The 24,619-nt window shown below is 36.4% G+C and overlaps 1 protein-coding gene across 4 annotated transcripts in view; it reads left to right on the top strand.

The window, feature by feature from the left end:
• CLSTN1 (calsyntenin 1) overlaps window positions 1–24,619 on the top strand; it is a 38,925-nt gene that overhangs the window by 11,054 nt on the left and 3,252 nt on the right. The window contains exons 3-18 of one of the 4 annotated variants that reach the window (XM_040533468.1): window positions 5,085–5,114; window positions 6,553–6,748; window positions 9,204–9,412; window positions 10,396–10,545; window positions 10,648–10,833; window positions 12,011–12,259; window positions 14,015–14,136; window positions 14,936–15,098; window positions 17,189–17,239; window positions 18,968–19,125; window positions 19,775–19,923; window positions 20,410–20,636; window positions 21,035–21,205; window positions 21,794–21,939; window positions 23,474–23,609; window positions 24,326–24,510. In XM_040533468.1, coding sequence (XP_040389402.1) covers window positions 5,085–5,114; window positions 6,553–6,748; window positions 9,204–9,412; window positions 10,396–10,545; window positions 10,648–10,833; window positions 12,011–12,259; window positions 14,015–14,136; window positions 14,936–15,098; window positions 17,189–17,239; window positions 18,968–19,125; window positions 19,775–19,923; window positions 20,410–20,636; window positions 21,035–21,205; window positions 21,794–21,939; window positions 23,474–23,609; window positions 24,326–24,510 — 2,528 coding nt within the window. The remainder of the gene's footprint in view (window positions 1–5,084; window positions 5,115–6,552; window positions 6,749–9,203; window positions 9,413–10,395; window positions 10,546–10,647; window positions 10,834–12,010; window positions 12,260–14,014; window positions 14,137–14,935; window positions 15,099–17,188; window positions 17,240–18,967; window positions 19,126–19,774; window positions 19,924–20,409; window positions 20,637–21,034; window positions 21,206–21,793; window positions 21,940–23,473; window positions 23,610–24,325; window positions 24,511–24,619) is intronic. The other 3 variants (XM_040533469.1, XM_040533470.1, XM_040533471.1) reach the window with 3 other exon arrangements.

The following is a 24,619-nucleotide window of genomic DNA, read 5'->3' as shown; positions in this document are numbered from 1 at the left end:
GATTAGCTTCAAGGAGGAAGCTACAGGAAAAGAGAGTGATTAAATTAAAAGCCACTTAAAACATTCAGCATGAAAACTGCATTATGTGCTACAGTGGTATGGTAAGGTGGTCACAGTTTCTTAAGGTGGCACATAAAGTAACTTTTTTGTTGCTTTATTTTAAGAATGTAATCATCTCCAAGCCTGCATTGCAAATTCAGGAAGTTCAGAGATAATGGTAAACCTCTGAAATTTAACATGAGTTAGATAAACATGAGTGATGCTATTAAATGATCCTAACTGGAAATAAAACTATTGTCTATGAAAAAATATTTCATCCCCAAATGAAGATGCTTGTGTTGGGCTATCTCTCTTTTTACTTAAAAGATACGATATCGGATCATTCGGATTGCATACGTGGTGGTTGGGAGAATATGAAACATCGAAACATCTCTTGCAGTTCAGTACTTTAAATGTAGGCATTAGTAGTTTGAAGTATTGAACAGATTTTGAAAGCAGCAATTTTATACATCTTAGTGGATAGTAAAGTTTTCTTGAGTGTTGGATATCATGAAGCTTTCAGAAAATACTGGCAGAATATTCTTAAGTAGATGGTTGATTTGCAGAGGAAAGACCAATGTCAAAGCATCACTTTAAATGAGACTGCTTTTCCATTGTGTTGAACCAAATTGTATAAACCTGCTTTCATTTAATGAACCCAAATGGAAGCTGTCATTTAATATCAAAAGTTTGCATAAACACTATTTATTTTGTCTCAAAAACCAACAATTCTTCAGCAGTAGCAGAACAATGGATTTAAAATAGTTACCTTAAATTCTGAATATAGGACCCCAAAATTGTGCAGCTGTTTCCATCTTGGTATGACTCTGGATCTGAAGTGTGAATGACAATGTACTGTGGGAATCTGTAAAAGTAACTGTCTGCCATAAAATGGAACAATACTTGAATCTGTCTTTGAGGAGACCAAATGTGGGAGTGGTGTTGAATCAGCATTACCAATCCTGGTTGGTGGTGCGGTAGCTGTGTCCTGGAACGGAGAATAGCATTGTTATTGTCCAGCAGCATCTATGTGGGTGTTTATGTGTGAGAAGCCCGTTAGATTAGCGATAGAATGTTTTCACAGCGAAACAAAGCATTTTCAGGATTAAGTGGCTGTTTCAGCCCCAAGCAGTATATTCCTATTGCAAATCAAATATGTTCTTGCTTCAGAAGGTTATCTGTTCTAATTAGCTGTGTCTCCTAGCTGAGCTGGAAACACTTCTGAACTGCCTACAGTTAAAATATTTTAGATAGTCTTTTGCCTTCCTTCAGTTTTGAACGTGTCAAAACATCTTGAAAATAGTTCATTTAAGTGCTTTAAAGTACGTGAACTGTGGGGCAAAGAAAAGTAATGTTTTACTGCTTTGCTCCCTCTGCTCCCGAAAATTCAGGTATGCAAAAATAAGTAAGGCTATATAGAGGTCTATTTTTTGGATAACTTGTATGCTTTCACATCTGAAACAATACATTTTTAAAGACAGAATTTGAATATAGTCATGCCAAGTTGTTTTGTCTATCTGAAACACAGAGACCCTCTGGAATCAGTCTTTTGCGTCATGATTGTTATGGATCTGCTTGCGAAGACAATGGGTATCCTAGTTCAAATGCAGTCATGCTGGAATCTGATCCAGCGTGATCCATTTTTTGCTGTAAAAAAAAAAAAAATAAAAGGCAGCAATGTTTTCTATTTACCTTAGAGAAACATGTGTCTAAAATCAGTTTATTTTTTGAAACTCTTAGTATGGGTTTTCCATTTACTATGCAAAAAAAGAGCTGAATTTTAATTGCTTTTGAAACAAACTAGTATATCTGCATGTCTTCACATAGTTGAACGTATTGTTAAGAGAGTATAAAAGAGGGTCTTCATAGCAAAAGGTTTGAAATGTTTCCTTTGTGGAAGGAAACCTTATTTTTTTGATACATCTGTAGTAGGTTTTTAATTCTCCTGCCCCCTGAAACCCAAGAGAAAAACACTCCTCAGCCACAATATGTTAGTTTCCTCTTACTAATCTGGGATGCAAGAAGTATTTTTGAGGGGGCTCGGAATTTTTGAATTTAGAGCATGAATATGCATAGAGCTTTGAAAATAATCTTGCAGAATCTCAAATTGTTCTTCAAAAAATAAAATAAAATAATCCATCAAGCCCTTTGTCAGCCTCTCCCTGGAGGTGTGTTCACATGTGCCAGTGGGTGAGGGCTGATGCCGTCTTTCCACACTGTACTGCCAACCCTTGTTTGTTTAGGGCACGGAGCTGTGCTGACGTCCTGTCTGCAGCAGGCTAGTGTGAATGCAGTGCTCAGCTGGATGGTGGCTATAAAGAAATGATACGTAGAGAAGATGAATGCCACTGTGTAATCACTGGATTTTGATCTTGTCACATCCAAGGAGTGATTCAACAAATCAAGGAGTGTTACAACAAATGTGGTGTACAGCCATATCTGTAAAATGAAATGATTTTACAACAGTAAGTACAGCTGAGCCAGAACACTCTGAAAGTTCTATCCCAGTTACGTGCTTCCAATATATCAAATAAAAAACCAACTTGCAGATCGATTTTCGTTCTCGTTTAGGATTAGGAGAGGTAGAAATTTATTTCAGTAGTGAATCTCAGCGGATTAAATGAGAAAAAGTGATATATATACATATGACATAGCATGAAACCTTAGGGAGCATATCTGCCACTAAATGCATTGTATGGGACTAAGCTTACTTAGTGGCAATGAAAAAAAAATTCACTGAAAAACAAATTATCTATTCTATTTCTCTGCAATATAAATATATGCATTTCTTAACTGAGATGAAAATGAATATCATCCATATATGGCAATATTCATCTGTAAATTGTCCTATTTGTCTTGAAACAGCTCTATAACAGTCTAATATCTTTTGGAGAAAAGAGGAGGAGCTTTCATTTTTGAAATATTTTGTACTTAAGAAAATAAAATGACTCCTTTTTGCTTCTCTTCATTGCAGAGATCTTTGAGGAAGGGAGCTTAAAAAGCCTGTTAGGTTTGCGTATTTACAGCACTTTTACCATAAGTAACACTGTTAATAATAACGTGTGATAATAAAAGGGCTTTTTGTTAATCTTGTTAGTGTGAAGGGGGAAATACAATTGTATTGGGTCAATTATTGTTCTGAGAAATACTGGGCAGGAATTGAGCTGTAGTGCACCTTGAGCAGAAGCTTTGCACTGTAAAAAGCATCTGGAGACACATGGATATTAACTGGAGAGCTTATTTTATGTTTTATGCTTGGGAGCCAAAAATACAGTGCCTGACAGCCAAAATAAAATCGGTGTTGGTGCCAGAGCTAAAGGCCGCTTCGGATGGTTATGAAATGACCAGTTTTCAGACAAGCTCCCCTTCTCCCAAATCGGTAATTGCTGTATTAACACACTTTTCCCTCTTCCTTCCTTTACCAGGCTTTCTGCTTTCGTGTTCCCTTCCATATATTTTTTTTTGGTTGTCTTCGTGTTTCACACACAATGTGTGGCTCTCCAGGTTAGAGTTACTGGAAGGGGGCAGGAGGTTCCTTGCAGTTGGATTGTCATTTCTGACTGCCCTGTGGTGTCAGCCATGGATTTAAGCAGTGTAAGATTTTCTTGAATGGTCCTATAGACAAAACATACTCAAACACAGGGTTATATTTATACCCTATGTAAAAATACACTGAAATAAATTACGTGGATGCCTCCAGAGGCAGTATATTTGGTGCATTAAAATAAAGAGCTGATTATAAATCCAGGGATTACCTGAAGTGGGTTTCAGGAAGCACTTAATGAGAGCTATTTCAGAAACCAGCTCTTTTTGAAATGAAGGACTGCAAATAATGATACATTAGAAGGTATTTTTCCTTAATGACATTTTTACTTCAATATTAACCCGGAAATTTCAATTTTGTGAAAAATACTTGCTTGTAACTTCAATGCCTCATCTCTTTCTGAGGCCACTCAGGAATGGAGAATTGAGTGGCTCTGCTACTGCAAGTTGTGAGAAATATGTGAGAATTAACAGGAGATCTGTTTGAAGTGATTTTAAGGGTACAAGTCTGCTTTGTTATACTGCAATTAAGGTCAAAGATAATAGTAAACAGGAAAAATAAATGATACGTAAAAGGTGGTAGAATAGGATTTTAACAAAATTTACGTTTCTAGGGGAGTCACCTGCCTAACACAGTCATCTAATACCATTTTAAAACTCAGTTACATCTGAGATCTCCTTGTAACAGTGGAAAATCCAGGACACTATGGAAGCCTTTACTTTTCTGCAGCATTCATTACTTCAGTATTACAGTATTCAGTATTTCAGCAACAGAGTAAAATAGAAGTTGGTTACTTGTTTAACCTGGGAAATAAATATGCTGCAAAGAAAATATACAGATTCCTCCTAGCTGCCCAGATTTTCTTAAATTAAAGCTTTTATCATTATTAGGATCACAGTTTAATGTGTGTATTTTTAATTCTGAATTATGGCAATACCATAAGTTTGATTTTGATGCAGAATTTAAACTTTCCAAATGCTAGGTGTTATACAACGTCTACTGATAAAACATTAATTGGAAATGCAAAAATCCCACAACTATTTAAGTTGGTTTGTTTATTTGTTTTCTGGAACTCAAAACAGGAATACAAATTATTTTTAATTTTAGAAACATAGTGATTTCAGTATAATAGTTAAAAGCTTGTTTAAATTATGTAGCCTGTCTTCTTTAAATAGAAGAGTACCAATAAATTCTGATGAAAATGCTGCTTTAAGGATAAATTTCCATCAACATGAAATTTTGAAAATTTCTTGTACCTACAATTTAACTACCTCACTTAAAATTTCTACAAATGACAACCTGGAGATAAAAGGTTAAATCATGTTTAACGTAACTAAAACTCTAAAATTGTAACAGTTACAACAAATCACCACTGAATTTTTAAAATACATTTTTTTTCCAAAGCTTTTCTGTGTAATGTGTGCATCTTCACCTTTTCCTTATTTGCTCCCTTTCAGCCTTTCCTTTATTACTGACTTGGGTTTATCTTTTCTCCCTTTAGAGAATTTTGAGGTGACAGTCACCAAAGAAGGTGATAAAGGGTTCTTTCTATCCCTTTTATTAATATTAACCCACTAACTTTGGTTATGAAATGGGGAATCAGCACTTAAACAGAAGATCCTGTCATGCTCTTTGTCCCATTTATTCTCCCAGTTTTTTTCTATTTTAAAATATTTCAATAAAAAATTGTTATGTAACCAAACCCTTGGTTAGAAATATCTGTAAATCAGACATCCATTTGAACCATTGGGAATTATTGTATGTTGTATGGACAATGAAGAAGTTGTTTTGGGGAAAATTAGTATTTTCTGATGTTTTCACCGATAGCTTACTTCTTTGGGACATGTTAAGTTTTTTTCATATGCTTTGTAAAGTAATATTTAGCTGCCAAAGCATCATAACACCTTCCCTGCAGTATACTTCCTTCAGTACATATTTCAGTAGCTTAAAATCCGAGTCAATTTTTTTTTTAAATAGTTTTAGACTTGCTGCAAGTAGGAGTGCATTCTTGGTACTATGATACCACAGCAACTATAATAGCAACATGTTGTTTTATGTCGGTATAAGAAAATCACCTTCAAAACAAAGCAAGTTCTATGAGTAAAAACACAACGTAGCTGATCAAAGTCTTCATTGAGTGGCTTTTGTTAGCACAGCCAGGTCAGGAAAGGCTCAGTCCTCCTTACATGCTGGCAGATCGACCAAACCGTGCCAGCAAAGATGTCTTGTAGTATAATCTTAGGCTTAAATGTTTTTTAAAATGGTGTACTGGGGGCTTCTTTTTCAAGTTTATTAGGATGAAGAGAATAGAAAGGAAAGCTGACCAAATTGTTCTACGTGAGGACTTCCTTGACTAACATATTTGGTCTGTGTTAGTAGATAGCTGTTGAAATGGATGCCTGAGAAGTTGGTATTTCTACCTTTCTCATTCAGTAGTTTATTTTGATTCCCTAATTTTAGCCAGGTACATTGCACAGGAAGACTTTGTTCATTGATCTTTTGACAGAATTTCTGTAATTATGGTGCTGAACCTGTACTTAAGGCTTTTTCATCCCTCGACTTGTAACTGTGCATTTTAACCTTTTGCTCTGGTCAAAATAAACAAGCTGCCCAGCTATTCCCAGTAGCTTGGCATAGAAGATATTACCAGTGGCCTTGGCTGTTTGCTCTCATAATATCTACTCTTACCCTAGAGCTATCTCAAGTACTCCTGTGAAATGCCTGTCTACATTTCTCTTTTTCTCTTTTGTACTCCTGCATGAATGGATGCAAAGTAAACAAGTTGCTTGGAAGGCAGACGAATGCTTCTTTTTACTAAAGTTCTCAGAAACCACGCATCTTAAAGCACAGTGCTCTTGCTTTGTCCACAGACCCTCACAAACCCTTGGCTGCAAACTATTTGGTCGTTCATTTAAAAAAATGTTTAATAGTTTTGACCAGTTCTAACCTCTGTTACTTTGCATCTGTAGGTGAGATTTGTGGATTTAAAATTCATGGGCAAAATGTCCCCTTTGAAGCAGTGGTAGTGGATAAATCCACTGGCGAGGGAATTATACGCTCCAAAGAAAAACTCGACTGTGAACTACAGAAGGACTACACGTTCACCATACAGGCCTATGACTGTGGGAAGGGACCAGATGGAGCGAATGCAAAAAAATCCCACAAGTAAGTAAATCTGCGGTTGGCTGAGGGGAAGTTTGGTTTCAAGTGGTTGCCTGCTCATGGTGATTTATGGTCTGTGTGTTTAGAGCAAATGCAAACCAAGTGTTAATGCTGGAAGATTTTCATATAGTGGCAATATAAATAGCAGCAAAATGGAAATGAACTGTTTTGACAGGTCTTTATATTCTGAATTGTACTGCTTCACCCTTGATATCTCTAAATTTACATTACAAAATAGTGTGGAGTTAGAAGCAGGAAGACTGTTGAAATAGTTCAAATCTGGCTTGAGTTGATAAACAGACTTCATATTTGATACCAAGCCTGGACACTGTTTCAGAATTCAGTTTATAAAACAAACAAAAAAAGATTCAATAAGTCATATATATTAACCTTGATGAAATGGAAAAGAAACATGTTATTGTCATTTACAGACAGCTTCAGCCTAAAAAGCAAGATCAATAGCATATGGTTCATCTCTGCCTAGATTAAAGAATGGAAACAAAGCAGTCTTTATCTAAAGAAAAAACCACAATGTAAAATGCTTCCTAGAAAATAATTTGCAAATATCTGTAACACCCTGGTATAAACATCTGTAGAGCATGTGGAAGATTACTGTTTGTGCTAAGCAAAGAAGGGCATGAGTAAGATGAGGACTAGTTTAACAACAGTCATCTTGATGACAAATACAGTATTGTTACTCTATAGCTGTATGCTTCAAATAAGTAGCAGAAAGTTATCTTGTTATGGGTTACACTCATGGGAGATAGGTATCCCTGTTAAATTTATATTTAACACTCAATCTGACTTTCGAAGAAAGATCTCAAACAGAAAGATGGCAATAAAAATTTTGGTTGGTTGGCTGGAATTATATTCTTTGCTCAGTTTGATACTGTGCAGTTCTTTCTCCTCACTGTAGAAAGTAATATATTATTGTGCCTGTGCAGGCTGCTTGAGATATAAACTTTCTTCTGATTGATCCAGTAAAAAGTATATAAAAACAAAATATAAGTTGCATCAAAATGTGTAAGCCAGAGGAAAAGGTAACAAGTGGAATTGGGAAAGTTCCTAATAAAAAGGCAGCTGTGAAATCTCTTCAGTATATATTTAGAAACTCCTTATCTCAGACATCTGATGAAAGTGCATGAATTCTAAAGAAAATTTTAAACAGTCTAGTGCACAGGTGGCTGATCTTTGGCCTTTCTGAACAATGTAAATACAGCTTCCATGGTAGATTTGTGATATGTATGTTTTCAAGTGGTGTAGTGTTATGGCTACTGAAATTCCTCACTATGTAATGAACCAGAACAGCAGCGGTTCGTGAAACCATCATTATGATGTTGCTCTGCAATCCTGCACCATGTGCTGCAACTCTTCTTTTCCCACAGCAGAGTAGGGGGTTTCCAAGACCTGCACCTACAAACCTCTGTTGAAATTTCCTTGCCTCATGGCTGTCTGTGTTGCATTTTTGTGGCTTTTAACCATTTTTTTTTTGGAGTAGAGCCTTCAAAGGCAGTAATATAAACTGTGTTTGGTACAGAAAGCTTTTTTTTTGGTGAAATTTATTTGATACAAAGGCTAAAATAAAGCCCTAAAGCTAGATAGATATATTTAACGTAAGCATTGTAAGTTTTTTGCTCTTAGGCAAGGATTGTAGTTATTTAATTCTTTACAAGTTTACATTTCAGATACTTTTCCGTATTCACATTTTCTTCTTGGTCACTGACAGCAAATGTGTATTTTTTCCCATTGTGTATATACCAGCCATCAGTGGCAAGTATAAAAGGGAACAATTCAAGACCCAATCTGTTTAGGGTTATAAAGCTAGCTATGTGTTGTGTTGCAGTGTAACACTGTGATTACTACTGTGATTCTTCCATTTAAATTGTCTGATCTCTCATTCCTACTTTCAGGAAATAAGCCAGTTTTCGCTGACTTACAGCACACAGTACTTTATTATGAAAAGAAAGTTAATCAAATGCACTTGACTGAGCTCTTAGTCTAAGACCAGTCATAACTGTCATTCTTATTCACATTAAATAAGAATTGGATGTTTATATCAAATACTCTGACAGCAGAAAAGAACTGGAAGGATCGTACAGTTAATAGAGAGCTAACTGCCTATTTTGTCACAGCTGTACTTTGTTATGTTTCTGTAAAATGGCAGTAACTTAGTAGTCGCAGTACAGGGGGGTTGAATTTTAAACAAACAAACAGCGATAATAAAAAATGACCTGGAACTACATAGAAATATACAGCAATGCATGTGAAAAATATTCACTGCTTTCCCAGTTGGAGTACTTAAGGTTCTTAGTCTTGTTAGTCATTGGTCACCTCCTTCAGAGAGCTTAAATTCTGAAGGATGGCTTCATCTGTAAAAGAAGGAGCTGTTCTACCAGACTCCTTGCATGAATGGGACATCTGCAGTATAAAGAAAACTGACTTTTCTGTTTATTTCCAGAGCAACAGTACATATTCAGGTGAACGATGTTAATGAGTATGCTCCCGTGTTCAAAGAGAAGTCATACAAGGCAACAGTTATCGAAGGGAAGAGGTATGATAACATCCTCAAAGTGGAAGCAGTGGATGCAGATTGTTCACCCCAGTTCAGCCAGATTTGCAGCTATGAAATAGTAACTCCGGATGTTCCTTTCGCTATTGACAAAGATGGTAAGAATATGATGCAAGACGGAGTGGGAATTGCTATCATTTCACTGCCTTAGGAATAGGGCTTCAAAGTAATCAGCATAAAACTAGAGCAGCCCTGTTTTAACCCCTTCCTAGGATGTAGTTAAATGAACACGTTCACTTTAGCAATTTGAATTTATAATGAAAAATTAGATGTCTTTCAGTACCTATACCATGCAGTATCTACTGCTGTAAGGAGCAGGTGGTCTGCCGAATGTTTTGTTCCTAGTACAATTTTTTTCAAAATAAAAAAATATATAGATGGGAATTGTATTATGGTTTAGACCATCTCTTAGTAAGCTCTTTTTTTTTCTTTTTTCCTGTAGTTTTCTTTTCTGTGATAGTATAGCCTTTGCTAAACAGCTTTCAAAAATGGCATTCTGTTTGTGTGTTTTTTACATTTGAAATGCTTATATATGGTTATGGAGATTACAGTATTGTATTGAGTATATGATACTGGATTTGAAGTGTGGTGATTCATTTAGGTCATTTCGGCTGGTGATCTGTGAACTAATTCTACTTCTAGGGGTCCAAGGAAGCTGAGGTCTGCAAATTAAAAATAAAATAAAATAAATTGGAGAACCCTGGCAGGCACATGCCAAACTATTTGCCAGTTACCACTTATGAACAGTTTCATTTGGAGTAATATAATACTATTAAATATGATATTATATAATGTACTATATATGTATATATAATGTAAATGTAATATAATACACCATTAACAGCAGGATAAGTATATACCTGTTGCTCTTGGTATTGTGCTTATCTCCTGGATTTATGTAATTTTTGAATATCTGGGCCTGATATCTAGCATCGAAAGCACAAGTAGTGAAGGGCTGTCACTTGTGGTTTGTCTGTAAACATCTTGGTACCAGTATGAAGTACATAGTTAATACCTGTATGTATTTCATGCAGCAGTGACCCTGAAATACTCACTTCTGATTATCACTTTTTTTTGTCAGGTTATATAAAAAACACAGAAAAGTTAAACTATGGCAAAGAACATCAGTATAAACTGACAGTAACTGCGTATGACTGTGGGAAGAAGAGAGCTGCTGAGGATGTGTTGGTTAAAATTAGCATTAAGCCTACATGCAAGCCTGGCTGGCAAGGTTAGTTTGATCTCCTTCTTATCTGCTTTTAGCAGTTGCCAGTGCCTTACTTCAGTGAAACGTGAGAGATTTTTAATATTGTTTCTTTGGATGAATATACAGGTTGGAGCAAAAGAATAGAATATGAGCCTGGAACTGGTTCTTTAGCTCTCTTCCCAAGTATGCATTTGGAGACGTGTGATGAGCCAATAACGTCAATTCAAGCAACGGTTGAACTAGAAACCAGCCATATTGGTAAAGGCTGCGATAGAGACACCTACTCTGAGAAATCCATTCACAGACTCTGTGGTAAGAATGCTTTTGGTATAATAAAGTGCTTACTAGTCTTACTTTGAATATTATGTTAAAACACAAATCAGTGAGTGAATACAGTCTTCATTTGCATGTAGTTTCCCCTAAATTTTTGCCTAGTAGGCAATAAAAATAATTTAAATTGCTTGAAAGCGATGTTTTAAAATAATTTTCAAATGCAGTGAAGAGTCTTTTTCTTCTGCCTCTCTGCTAGCTTATACAGTGTAGTAATTTCTCTCATGAGGTTTGTGTTCAAGAGCTGAAAGGATTTTGTGTGTACATGTGGAAGAGAGTAGTCATCAGAACCTCTCTGTTTTTTGGTAGGCATTGATGGATGTAAAGGATGCCATGTGACAAATCCATTGTGATAACGTAGTTGAGAAATTCAAGAAAATATGATTTGGAAAACACAGCTTACTTGAATCAGTTACATTTATGCTGTGTTTGCCCCAGGAATATAGGGCCTTGGCATCCATATATGCTGCAGTTAAAGTTCTTAGGAAAAGTTTACTGATGGCAGAAGAATTAAGATTACAGGACAAATTATCACTGGTGCTTAATCTCTTCAAGTTCAGTTAAGTTGGTGGAAAGTGTATGTAATCCTAGAGACAGACCTAGGTTCTTCCCTGTTTATGTCACTGTGACATTGATAATTTAAGCTTGAAGAAGGGGAAAATCAGCAAGCCAAGCACCTACTGGGTATCATTGCTTCGGACTAAGGTTGTATTAGACGGTGACCTGGGAGGGGATGCTTGGGTTCTGCATGATATTCTTATGCAGCTCTCTTCAATAGGATGGATACTATTCTTAAAGCTAGTATAGATACAAGAGAAAGGCATCATGTTCATGGGTGTGGGTATTAAGTGGGCATAAGTGGTATTAATATGTTTCTTGAGATAGCAGCAAAGTGAAGTTCTACATCTGCAGGGATAGTAAGCAAAGCATTTTTGGTAAGATGGGTAAACTACCCAGATGTTAAAGGTATGAAAGTTAACATGATATTACATATGTCTAATGTTAATGCCACATTATTCAAAGGGTGAACAGTTTGGTATGTGATGGTAGTGCATAATGCTGATGGTGCTGAAAAATTAGCGCTCAGAAAATTTGATATGAAGCTAGCTATGATCTTTCTAGTTTCTACTTGGCTTTCATTTGAGCGTGTTTATTGTAGGTGCTGCTTCAGGCACAGCTGAACTACTTCCCCCTCCAAGTAGTGCTGCCAACTGGACGATAGGACTTCCTACTGACAATGGTCATGACAGCGACCAAGTCTTTGAATTTAATGGCACACAGGCTGTGAAGATTCCAGATGGTGTTGTCACCGTCAATCTAAAAGAACCCTTCATGATCTCAGTATGGATGAGGCATGGGCCGGGAACCAAAGAGAAGGAGACAATTCTGTGCAATTCAGACAAGACAGGTTTGTTGGTACATCAGCTACAAGCAGTCTAGTTGGGGGGTTGTGTTTATATACTCTGGCAGTATATGTGAGAACTTGGTCTTTTCTATAGGTTTCTCTAGTTTTTTCTTGGAAGTGAAAGAAAGTGGACTGCAACAGTTGTTCTTTATTGTATTTACCTATAGAGGTATGCCCTAAGATTATATAGCTTCAGTTCAAATTGGGTAGACTTGTTTTTCTAACTCTATTTTAATTTATTTTGTGCATTGCTTTTCATTATGGTAGGTGAAGTATTCTGGCAAAGAAGTCTCATTTTTTGCATCTCTACAAACAGTCTTACTCTTGGTATTGCCAAAAATCCTTAAGATACATATATCAGGGTTAGCAACAGCAATTGCTACTATATTGTGTTTTTTTTTCTAGGAGGAGATAATTTCTCTCTCTAATGATGCAACTTTTTTCATGCTGTGCATAGTTTCAGCCTCTCTGAATCCTGCAGACACTATCATTCTGAAGATGATATTAATAAGAAGAAAATCTGATAACCCTGTTTCTGTAATTGCTGTCTAATGGGGGTAAAAGAGCTCTTTCCTTTGTAATCTGGAGCAGTGGATTTGTTCAGTGTATTAGAAAGATATTTTAGTTAAAATGCTGCTAGGTTTTTCAAAAGAAACCAGTCTGAATGCAGACCAAATGCAGCGGCCTTCACATTTAACTTATTTAAATTGTATTTAAAGATAAGAAAGATTTAACAGTATCTGTAATATCCTAAAACTATTCCTTTGAACAGGAGAAAAGTCACTGTCATTCAGAACCAGGTACAAATAATTCTCCTCTTTTCCCTACCTTCGCCCATTCTCATTAATCAAAACCCAAAACTTTAGATTAATGAAAGGGAGTGAACTGGAGAAAAAAGGCAAATTTAAATACAGTTTTTCCTGTTCTAACGTACATGGGAAGGAGACCTTCAAAACAAGTTTTCTTATTCTTTGGTGTGACCTAACCATATAATAATTGCAACAGATAGTTTCTAGTATTAGAAATATAATTTGCCTTGATTTCAATGGTACATTATGCAATGTTGAAAGTCTAGAACTAGGTTTGTTGGAGAGAGATAATTCTGAATAAATTGCACCGGAACAATACAGTTAAGTTCAATGATGTCAGACTGAAAGATTTGCATGGTTTTGGTACTTTTTCATTCCATTTCTTGACTTATCCATGCCATGGTATGGATGATGTAGCTAAAATGTTTCCTTTCCTTATTCTTACTTGTTTTTCTAGCTTCTCACCTTTCTATTTAAGTTTTACATTCTTTAGAGCTAGGCCTATATGCTTTACACTTAAGAAAAAGTCTGTTGAGCAGCCATCATGTATATGTGTTCCAAAACAGTAATTAGATGTGTAGAAGATGCTCATTTGTAACAAAAAGTTTTTTCTGTTTGTAAATAGAGCTCTCTTTTTTTTTTTTCTTGCTTTCTTTATTTTCAGAGGGTTTATCCATGTCAGTTTTCAATCCTTGGCCTTGGCTCAGATTGGATTTTGAAATAGATGTCTATTGTTTTTGCTGTGTGTTATTCTTGGTCTGTTCAAGAATGTTTCAATGAACTACTGCTATAGATGTTTCTCATTCCACTTAACGTGTCTGATTTGCTTCTACATCTGTTTTTCCTATCAACTACTGGGCATTTACGTATGGAATTTCAGAATGGGTGAATTTTTTGGAGTTCTTGATGCTTACAGAAAAGTGTAATACTAATTGTACCTCTTGTGCAGATATGAACCGACACCACTATGCACTGTACGTACACAACTGCCGACTGGTTTTCCTCTTCCGCCAAGATCCTTCAGAGGAAAAAACGTACAAGCCTGCTGAATTTCATTGGAAACTGAACCAAGTAAGTTTGGAAGGGACAGTTGGTAAGGTGTTAGAATGCAGTGAAAAACACTGGAGCCTAAACTCCTTGATAATATAATTATTAATAAATACTTTTTGCAATTCCAGACTCCTCATACCAAGCTTTATAGAACCCAATTTATGATTGTGAAGAGTGAAATGGGAGGGACTAAATATTTTGTGTGCTTTTCCAGCCCACTGGATCTGGTCAGTTACTTGACCAGAGTTACATTCTAACATAGCTCACTGTATCCTAGTATTTTCTATACAGGGCAACGTATACAGCTTTAGTGGTAAAATGTCCATATATATCTTTGGGGAAAGATTATTGCTTTCCAAAAAGTAACTGACTTTCCATATAAATAATTATGTTGTGGAAAGCTTTGTTATATTCAAAATGGTCACGTTTCTCTAACCAGTCCCTCTCAGCAAAAAACAAATCCTTTGTCAAGTAATGTTGTATTATGACAGTATTTATAAATGATAACATGTGGATATATATTTTTTTAATTTAAATAAGTGGTTAATATTTAGATCCTATAAAAATTGAAGGAATGGAAATACACGCAGCTTCCTATATTGGCTATAGAAGAAAAGAAACTATTTATAAACCTGTGGTTGCTTTGCTTTTTTCTGTTGTTCCATATGTGTGAAACATAAAGTATGTCTATACAAACTTATAGTTTGTCAGTATGTCTACATATATGTATATATATATGCAAAACATGCATCAGATCCAGTTATTCAAATGCAATGTTTTTTTTAAAGATTAAAGCAATTTTTAAAACTTTTTTGTTCAGGTGTGTGACAAAGAATGGCATCATTATGTCCTCAACGTTGAATTTCCTGCGGTAACTCTTTATGTAGATGGTGTTTCCTATGATCCTTTCCCAGTGACTGAAGATTATCCACTTCATCCTTCCAAAATAGAAACTCAGCTAGTAGTTGGAGCATGTTGGCAAGGTGACTATTTACAGTTGTTAAGACATTTATTTAACTTTTATTTTTTTAAACAAAATCTTTGTGGTTAGCCTAGTAGTACATACCTAATCTTTTTAATGCATTGAAGATGACTTGTTATGTCTTATGCAGATTATTTTTGGTCCTAACTAATATCACATATTTCTTCTCTTAGCCATTTTTTCTGTGATTTTTTTTTTTTGCTTATTGGCTGCAGGTGTGTATGAAATACAGGGCTATTGACCAAGCAGTATTCCATCAAAGGGCTTTCTGTGGTAACTGAGAATATAGATGACTTAATTTTAATAACAGTTGTAAGAGTACATCTTATACTTCAGATTACTATGTAGAACGCTAATTTCAAGTAGGTTGAAAGTCCTATTTTATAAGTGTTCTCATAAATTGAAATATGGTCAGCAGACCAGCTAAGCAACACAGTGATGATGTCTCAGGTATTTTACCATTTCTGCTTACAGAAATAAATGTAGAAAGCATCTGCATCTGCTTTATTATATGCAGACTACGGTTAAAACACAATATTCTGCAAGCTGTAAAATGCTGTTTCATATTCTCTAATACTTATGAAACTATTCTTCAAAGCTTGTGGGGGGGGGAAAAAAAAAAAGAAAGCATCTGAACATGGAACATTGGCTAATCAAAGTACGTTGGTACCAGAGATTTCTGTAACAAAGCTCTTGCTTTACAGTCCTGAACTGAAATGTTTTGCTCACTGATTTAATTACCTCCTAGGTGATAAAAAGCTGATCTTTTGGGTCACAGAGAGAACAGTGCTAAATCATTCATGCTTTATTGTAGTTCGGAATGTGGACTGTAGTTGCAGTCTGCAATAATGCATAGAATTAGCTTGTGAATGAAAGACAAATGGGAAGTTTGGGGAAATTTATGTCAAATTAACAGTTTTTTTGTCATGATGTCTCTTCTCTCTTTGAGTTTTAAGGCTTCGAAGTATGAATGAAGGTTAAATTACCAAAATACCCTCTCTGTCAAACTTACTATTTTGTGGGAAGTTCTTTGTCTTTCAGCATTTCTTATTTTTGTGTTAAAATTCATTCTGTTATCTCTTTGAGTCAATTAATTATTTTCTCCATTATTCATCTCATATTCTGTCTGTGACTTTCTAGCTATCTATTTTAGTTCAAAGGGAAGCTATACTGGCTGGTTTTCAAGAAATTGCAGCTTGGAAACTGTTCCAGATGAGCATATAAATGGTGTAATGGCTTCTGTATATGCTCTATATCCGAACAAAAGCATTTAGTCTACAAACTTGTGTGCTTTCACATTAGCAACATTATATGATTCTTTAATTTCTTGTGATGTTAATTTACTTTTTTATAACAGCATACTGAAATAGGAGCATTAAAAGTCTGCAATACAAGAGCTTGAGGGGCTACCTTTTTAAAATTTCTACCAAGATCTGATTTTTAGGCAATTAGAGCACAGAAGGAAAAACAGTTATGCCAAAGGAGGGAGAGATTCTGTGATTTTTGAAAAAAAAAAAAACAACAATAAGTTTCTTAAACTAGATTAAAAGCTGTTTTTCTTTTTTTTCTTATTTAACACACTTCCATCTGACAAATTGATTACTTGATACATATGTTACTATTATTATGATAAGAAATTTGTGTCACTAATAGCTTCTTTTGATTAACATTCAATACCATCAGGTGATCTACTGGTACAGGCTGGATCTTACCTTAATTTCTCCTTTAGGGAGAGGTGAAAAAATAAGCCAGCTGATGGACCTGCCTCTCATTACTAATAGTGGTTTGTGTGAGACTGGGTGTTTGTAGTTAGTGTTCTCCATTGTGACCATTTTTACTGTGTCTTGTGTTATGGGGCTCTTCAGATTTGTCTTGTCATGAATGTTTATTCTTGTAATAGCTTAGTAATGCTTCTTCCCTGAATTGCAGTTTTCAGAGAACTCATAATCCTTGAGAAGCTGGGTGGAGTATAAGCATGGTTTTGGGGGGAAGTAGTGGTATCTATTTTCTGTGACCTAAGAGAGAATTTGACAAATGGTAACAACCTGGTCCCTTCCCTATTGTCCTATTCTTTGTCTTGCTTTTCTACAGAATATACAGAAAATGAAAATGACAATGAAACTGTGCCCGAGACCTCTGCAGGTTGCTGGAGTTTTTTCCCTACTGTTTTCATTTTTAAGCCAAGACATTGCTTCATCTCACACGCAGCATGAAATGCAGGCATTGCATTCGGGCCATTGACCTTCACATAATCCTCTGCTAGGCTTGTTTCTTCATTGTGCCTCTATTTCCAGAGCTTCACCAACTGATTTTTTTTTTCTCTTATTTTTTTTTTGTTGCACCCAATTGCACATCCATGTACAAATTTGCAACCATTGTGATTGCAGTGAAGTGGTGTAAAATAAGTTGCTGGTGCAAAATATTGGCTATGATCTCTTTTGTCCAGTTTGGTTAAGACATAAAAATACTTCATCCTATATGTGTGTATAAAAGCATATGTACATATATGTATGTATGCATAGCACAGAATCATTCAGTAGGTTGGAAAGGACCTCTGGAAGTTGGATGGTCCTGCTCTCCACTCAAAGGAGAAGCGGTTTCATATTTAGATCAGGTTGCTCATATTTAACTCAAAGACAGGCTGTAGCCTACAGTGGGTTGGATACTCATTTGATGAAAAAATGATACAAAGTTCAAGCTAGTGAATAGATATAAAGGCTTTGGCTCCCAGGTATTCCTGGTTGGCTACAGGGTTTTATTTTCTCAAACATTTATAGTTGATAGCTCAGTGGATTTTGTGTCTTGAGTTGGGACAATGAAATAAGCGTATATTTCTAAAAGTATGTTCAAGTTATGTACTTGTTCTGTGTAGTTTAAGAATTTCTGAAATGGTCTACATAAGATTGAGAAGAGGTTTTGAGCTGTGCATTGTGTTTTAGTTTGACAAGGATGTAACAGAATCCAGGGGCTAGATTCTGGAACCGTACAAGTCTAAATTGGAAATTATATCATTTATAACGGACAATTAACTACTGAAAACTTGTATCGAGTTACGTCAGGGATCCTTCATCATGTAGAATCTTTAAAACACGCTTAGATATGTTTATTAGAATCTGTTAGCTTATTAAGTGATGACCTTGAAATACAAATTTCCAGCAGGTGTTTTCTGGCCCCCATTAATAAGCTCACTAGGTGATCGTTTGGTGTCATCTTCAAAAAATCACTGGGTTGTAATTCATCAGGCCTAACTCAAATGTCTAAAAAACAAATTACTTGAGTTTAAAACTCCTCACTTCTGTCCATGTGGAGAAGTATGCACTTTTAGAGGGGACCAGTTAACTCTTAGATGTCTTTTACAGGAAGAGCTGGATCACTTTGTGAAGTTTATTTCTCTTATTTGAGTGTAAAGAGAGCGTGAAATGATTGGCTTAGATTTAGGTAGCTAACATCTAGATGATTGATGCTGTTGTCTTCTATCCTGATAGACTGCTGGTTTTGTAGAGAAGCTGTTAACTCATTGCGAGGATTCAGGATTCTGTTCATCTCACTGGTTTTGTCTTTCATTTCTGAAGAACACCACCTCGCTGTATGGGCATAAGATACTTTTTTTTATGGAAATAGTAGCCTTAGTTTCACAGTTCAGGATGGCCACACCTTCCTGTTTTGGAGGCCATATGCATGGTGAACTGCTTAATTCTTTCTTTATGCTTGAACGTAATCACAAGGTTAACACCCGGAACGGATGAAAACTAACCTGCATGTCTATAATATATTGTGGAGCCACAAAGCATCTTTGTTGTTTTACAAGAGAAAAAGGTAAAATAAATAAAATCAAGATGTTTAAGATTTTTCCTTTCTTCCTTTATGAAGGTGGTGAACTCCGCATGGCTCAGTTCTTCCGAGGCAATCTGGCAGGTTTGATGATTCGTTCTGGTAAACTGGAAAACAAGAAGGTGATAGATTGCCTATATACCTGCAAAGAAGGACTGGATTTGCAAATAGCTGATGGTATTGGCAAAGGCGTGAAGGTAAAGTTGCCTATAAATAAATGGAAGCATGTATATTACTCTGCTGATAATAGATGCAAGTTTTGCTCGTAGAGGTGTTCTAGATAAAACAAACTTACCTGTTGTGACATCTTGCATTAAAACTGCATGAAAACTAGCAAATCTTTCTAGTATAGGTATGGGTATAGTGGAGTTTAAGAATGAAAGTTACTGTGTTCTCTCCTTTGGAGGAAAAATTCCATATTTGAAAGCCTCTTTGTTTTACCAGCTATACCAGATTGTCTTAAAAGATAGAGATTCTTAACAAGCATCTTAGTAGAATTAACCTAACTTCTATGTCTTATTTTTTAATAGCAGGGTTGTAAGAACAAACATAAATTTCTCTTTTATATTAGTTGTTTCTCCTTCATGTTACTTCACATCAGAACTACGATAAGTGTCTAGATTTCTTCTTGAAGAACCAAATACTAAGCATATTTGACTGGAATAAGGAAGTGAATAGGGAAATTAAACTGTGAAGCACAAGGCCAGTAAATAACGGCCTCATTGCTTTGAATACAGATGTTATCATAGCATTTACCTTGCTAAGCAGTGCTGTACTTCTCGTTTTGGTTACCTGATGATGTTACTATTTTTATTCTTTTTTTATTATTTTTCCCTGTTATTTCAGATCCACATGAACCCAAGTCAGTCAACACTGACCTTAGAAGGGGATGATATTGACAGGGTTGATAAGGCCATGCAACACATTTCCTATCTGAATTCTCGCCAATTCCCAACACCTGGAATCCGGAGGCTTAAAATCACCAGTGCTGTCAAGTATGTTCTAGCGCTGAAATAATGTGTCTGTGTATTATGGTAGTGAAGCCTGGAAAAATGTTCATGTATCTCAGTTGTGATACACAAAAAAGTCTTGCTGTATGTAAGTGTTACATCAGAATGTGGCATCTGTTCTGAATATTGCTGTTTTCTTCCTGAGCCTGTAGTAAGGAATGTGTAAGATAGGAAATTTATTGTTGCAAGGGTACACAGTGAGGAACCACCAGTATCATAGGCTTTATTAAAGTTGTTATCTGTGGCTGTTAGTCATAGCAGAGAAAATGGGGCAAAATGTTAAATGTAAGTAAAAAGTAATTGTAAGGTTGTTCCCTTGCTGGGAAATTCTTCCAAAGCAGTTGATGAATTTATCTAAGACTCTTGGGTCTGAAACAGAGCTTTTTTAATTTATAAGGCAATTACTCTGCGTAATTGTGGCTCCCTCTCAAATAGCCACCTAGACTGCAAAACCGCTTCTCTATCTCATAGATGTTTCAATGAAGAGGCCTGCGTCTCCATTCCTTCTGTGGAGGGATATGTGATGGTCTTGCAGCCAGAGGAACCAAAAATCAGCCTTAGTGGCATCAACCATTTTGCCCGGTCTGCTTCAGAGTTTGAAAGTTCAGAGGGTATTTCCCTCTTTCCTGAGCTTCGCATAATAAGCACCATTACACGGGAGGTGGAGCCCGAGGGAGATGGAGATGAAGATCCTACAGGTAACATAATTTCTGGTTAAGACTGTTACCCTTACTCCATTCAGTGATCACATTGGAGGATCTTTCTTTTGCAAAGAGGCATGGATTTCTCTCATGATACAGAATCTAGTAGGGGAAAAGAAGATGTATATCAGTTGTATAGGTACTTTGCTCTGGGCTAACAGAAATTTGCCTGGAAATGGTAGTAAGTCTAGGCCATTATCTTCGTGTAAACAATCCCAAAAGATTGATTGTTTTATCATTATCTTGAATCCTTGGTCTCTTTACTTCAGACCCAGGTCTTAAAATCTGATTTGTAAGAAGAGTTCCATTTGCGTGGGATATTTTATGGTTCTTGGGCTCTTGTCTACTTCACCTTTGTTTCTGCTTATCTCTCTGGACTTTCCTTTACTTCTTAGTTCAAGAGTCTTTGGTATCTGAAGAGATCATGCATAACCTGGATACATGTGAGGTGACTGTGGTGGGAGAGGAACTAAATCAGGAACAAGAAAGCCTGGAGATTGACATGACACGATTACAGCAGAAGGGCATTGAGATGAGTAGTTCTAACCTTGGCATGATCATCACAGGTAGGACTTAGTACTTCTGCTCATGCAACTGGGTCTGAAGGGTCTGAAATCAGTGATAAGGAGAGCTTGATAACACCTTACTCCAAGTATTTTGATTTTTGACTAGAATTTCAGGCTCTGAGGTGTTCCCACTATATTCTGTGGAAATCTGTGGTTCTAGAAAATACATTGTTTTAGAACCTCCTTTCTATTCTCCTCTTGTGTCCTGAATTGCAAGTCACTTTTCAACTGTGGAAATGAAGTACACTCTGCCCCCTAGAAGAGGCTTGCTTCTTGCACAGATAACCTGGTGCCTTGACACATGCGTCATTCCTTTCTGTGTCATATTCAAAAACATATTACATATGCAGAAGGAAAGACGCCTTTAAAGATAATGTGGGTCTAGGATTTTATCACAAAGTAAACACACAAAATTTTAGTAAAGCCACATGTGTGCATGTCTGTCATAATGGTGTTACTTTTTATTCTGCTGACAGAAAATCTATCAGCCCAGAAAACTTGCTTAAAGAAAAGGAGTGAAGTTTGCGGAGTATATGATGTTGCCCTAGTCTTTTACAAAGTAATTGTTTTACTTGTTTCTCTCCACAGGGGTGGATACTATGGCTAGTTATGAGGAAGTTTTGCATTTGATACGCTACAGAAACTGGCACACTGTTTCTCTCTTTGACAGAAAGTTCAAATTAGTTTGTTCAGAGCTTAACGGGCGCTATGTCAGCAATGAATTTAAAGTGGAGGTATGTAAGCTATTCTGATCACTCTGGGAGGTTATCAAGTCTGGAAGGGTAGGTGGGTTATAGCTGGTGCCTCAGCTGATGGATTATTGATCAATAATTGATTTTTTTTCTGTAAATATTAGTAAACTTGCACATCTTAGGCAGTATTTCATATGTCTGTTCTCAATTGTATATTTAAATAAGGGTGCTTAAACAGAGGTGAAACTTGTGTAGTAGCAGAAATGGTATGGCTAATGGAATTGTGAAGGCAAAAGCATTGAATTAGAAAGACAGCATATAAATTTAACAAAAAAAAAAAGTGATTGAACTGCTAATAGTGGTGCTATACTGACCAGGGGCTTGAGTAGCTTTCATGTAAAACTTACAGGATTCTGCAAATGAACTTGCTGGGCCCTTTAGTGTTTTGCTTGTGTGATCCCTAAAACACTGACTGATACTAAGCACTGATGTAAAAGCCTAGATGGGCTAAAATTGCATTTCTTCTGCAGTAGAATACAGGTTAATTATTACTCGGTATGCTTATATCAAATATATGGAAGTACAGCAGAAGGTGACATAGTAGATACTAAAATTTCAGCTGCTGGAACATGAAGTCATTTTAATTGAGTGGAACTGTCACGTACGTCTGCATCTTTTATCTATAAGTTTGAATTTCTACGTTTTAAAGCTGATCAGAAGGGTTGACACTAAAGGTAACAGTTGTATTTACCACTAGTTGGGTGGATATTAGGGACTAGGGAGAAAGGTTGCAGAGCCTCTTGTGTTGCAGAATAGATTTTTTTTTAACTAAGTAATGTGATTTTGTTTCCTGAGGAAATTCTGTGAGCTTGAGTTGGGATCTTACCAAACTATTAAAAGCAAACGCTTTCCTTTTTCTGTACTGAACTTGCTCTCTTCCTGTTGTGCAGCTGCTCAGGTAACCTATATCACAGTGTTCTGCCACAGGAGAGGTATATTTAGCTCTGCTTGTTTGGCAAGGAAGCATGAAAAACTCTTTGTGAGGGTGAGCTTGCAGTTGTACTTAAATGCCAGCTATGCTAAGCTTGGGTTAAACTGTAAAGAACAATTTTTTCTTAACCTTTGGTCTGCAATATGGATTTTGTCTTTGCTGTTAGCTGAAGATAAACAGCAGAGTAAGAAAAGAAGGGAATGAAGAAGTGTAATTAATATGTCATACCTTTTTATATACTGTTTTGTCAGGATTAAAATGGCTAGCTACCAATTTTGATAACGAACCGGCTTTACCCGTTTTATTCTGAAATACTGGTGTCTGTACAAAAACTCGCCAGATTAACTAACACAGATTAGAAAGATGGAGAAGTGAAAGGTTATGTGACAAGAAACTATAACATAGGAGGAATTGCTGGTTGGGATGATTGTCCCCAGAGACAAACCATTGCTATGTTGAATGAGAATGGGATGCTTACTGTGGGAAATTGTGTTGTGTTTTTTTTTCCTTTTTTTTTTTATTTCTGTCTCTTGAGAGGTAAACTCTTGTATTTCTGGGGTTTAACAATTTTCCTTTTGTACCTAGGTGAATGTTATCCACACAGCTAACCCCATTGAACACGCTAATCACATAGCTGCGCAACCACAGTTTGTTCATCCAGTGCATCATACGTTTGTTGATCTCTCTGGTCACAACCTAGCTAACCCTCATCCATTTTCAGGTAAGAATTCTCAGTCGCTGAAGTTCAACTGATTTTTTCTGTTGTTAAATTGTCACAGAGGCTTCTTGCTGCACCCAAGATTTTTTTTGCCGGTTAACCCAATGTGTTGGACTAATAAATTTAAGCAGCATCTTGATCCCATTCTGCTGTTGCCCGAACAAGGAGGAGCACATTGCTGTAGATCTATGAAATATCTTTTCCTGCCAGCAGGGAAACTCTCTGCTGGTGTGCATGCATTGGAAAACAGAAGGTGTACTGTTCTTGGCAGGGACTATAAGACCTAGATAAAGGGCTGTGAGGAACTGGGACAATATTTCTTGTGAATGGCACAAGGAAAGAATTGCAGTGTTATTCCCTTGATGAGTCGTGGTATCTGCCTTTTCTATTTTAATTACATAAATTTGACGTGGGGGTAGGATGTGAGAGGAAGGAAAGTAAGCGTATTAGAGAGGAGTCTGTGTGGTAGAATCTGCTTTCCATGTCTTGTCAGACCTTCAGATTGATGTAATTATACTTAGGAATTAAGTTTTGTTTCTGGTTCTCCCACTGACTTTTTTAGTGGCCTTATACAAACTGCCTCTGTGTAGCTACCTACAATATTCGTATAATGCCATTTCCCTCTTGCAGGTGATGGGAACAGAGGATTAGTTATTAGCTTTACATAAAAGTTGTTTATTAGTATCGTCTAAGAAACTCCTTTTATTTTCCTGTTGCAGTTGTTCCAAGCACAGCCACTGTTGTGATTGTAGTTTGTGTGAGTTTCCTGGTTTTTATGATTATTCTGGGAGTGTTCCGAATCCGAGCTGCACATCAGAGAACGATGCGTGACCAGGACACTGGAAAGGAAAATGAGATGGACTGGGATGACTCTGCTTTGACCATCACTGTGAACCCTATGGAGGTAAATCAGAGTGGTGTCTCGGCACTGCACAAAAAAATCCCTCTTCCAGCTGTAACCAGTATGACTGTACACAGACAGAGTAGTAGAGCAAAAACAACCGTAGAACACA

The sequence above is a fragment of the Cygnus olor genome, chromosome 21 (assembly GCF_009769625.2).
Source record: "Cygnus olor isolate bCygOlo1 chromosome 21, bCygOlo1.pri.v2, whole genome shotgun sequence".
NCBI classification, from domain to species: domain Eukaryota; kingdom Metazoa; phylum Chordata; class Aves; order Anseriformes; family Anatidae; genus Cygnus; species Cygnus olor.
This window is presented reverse-complemented; position numbering and strand designations above follow the sequence as displayed.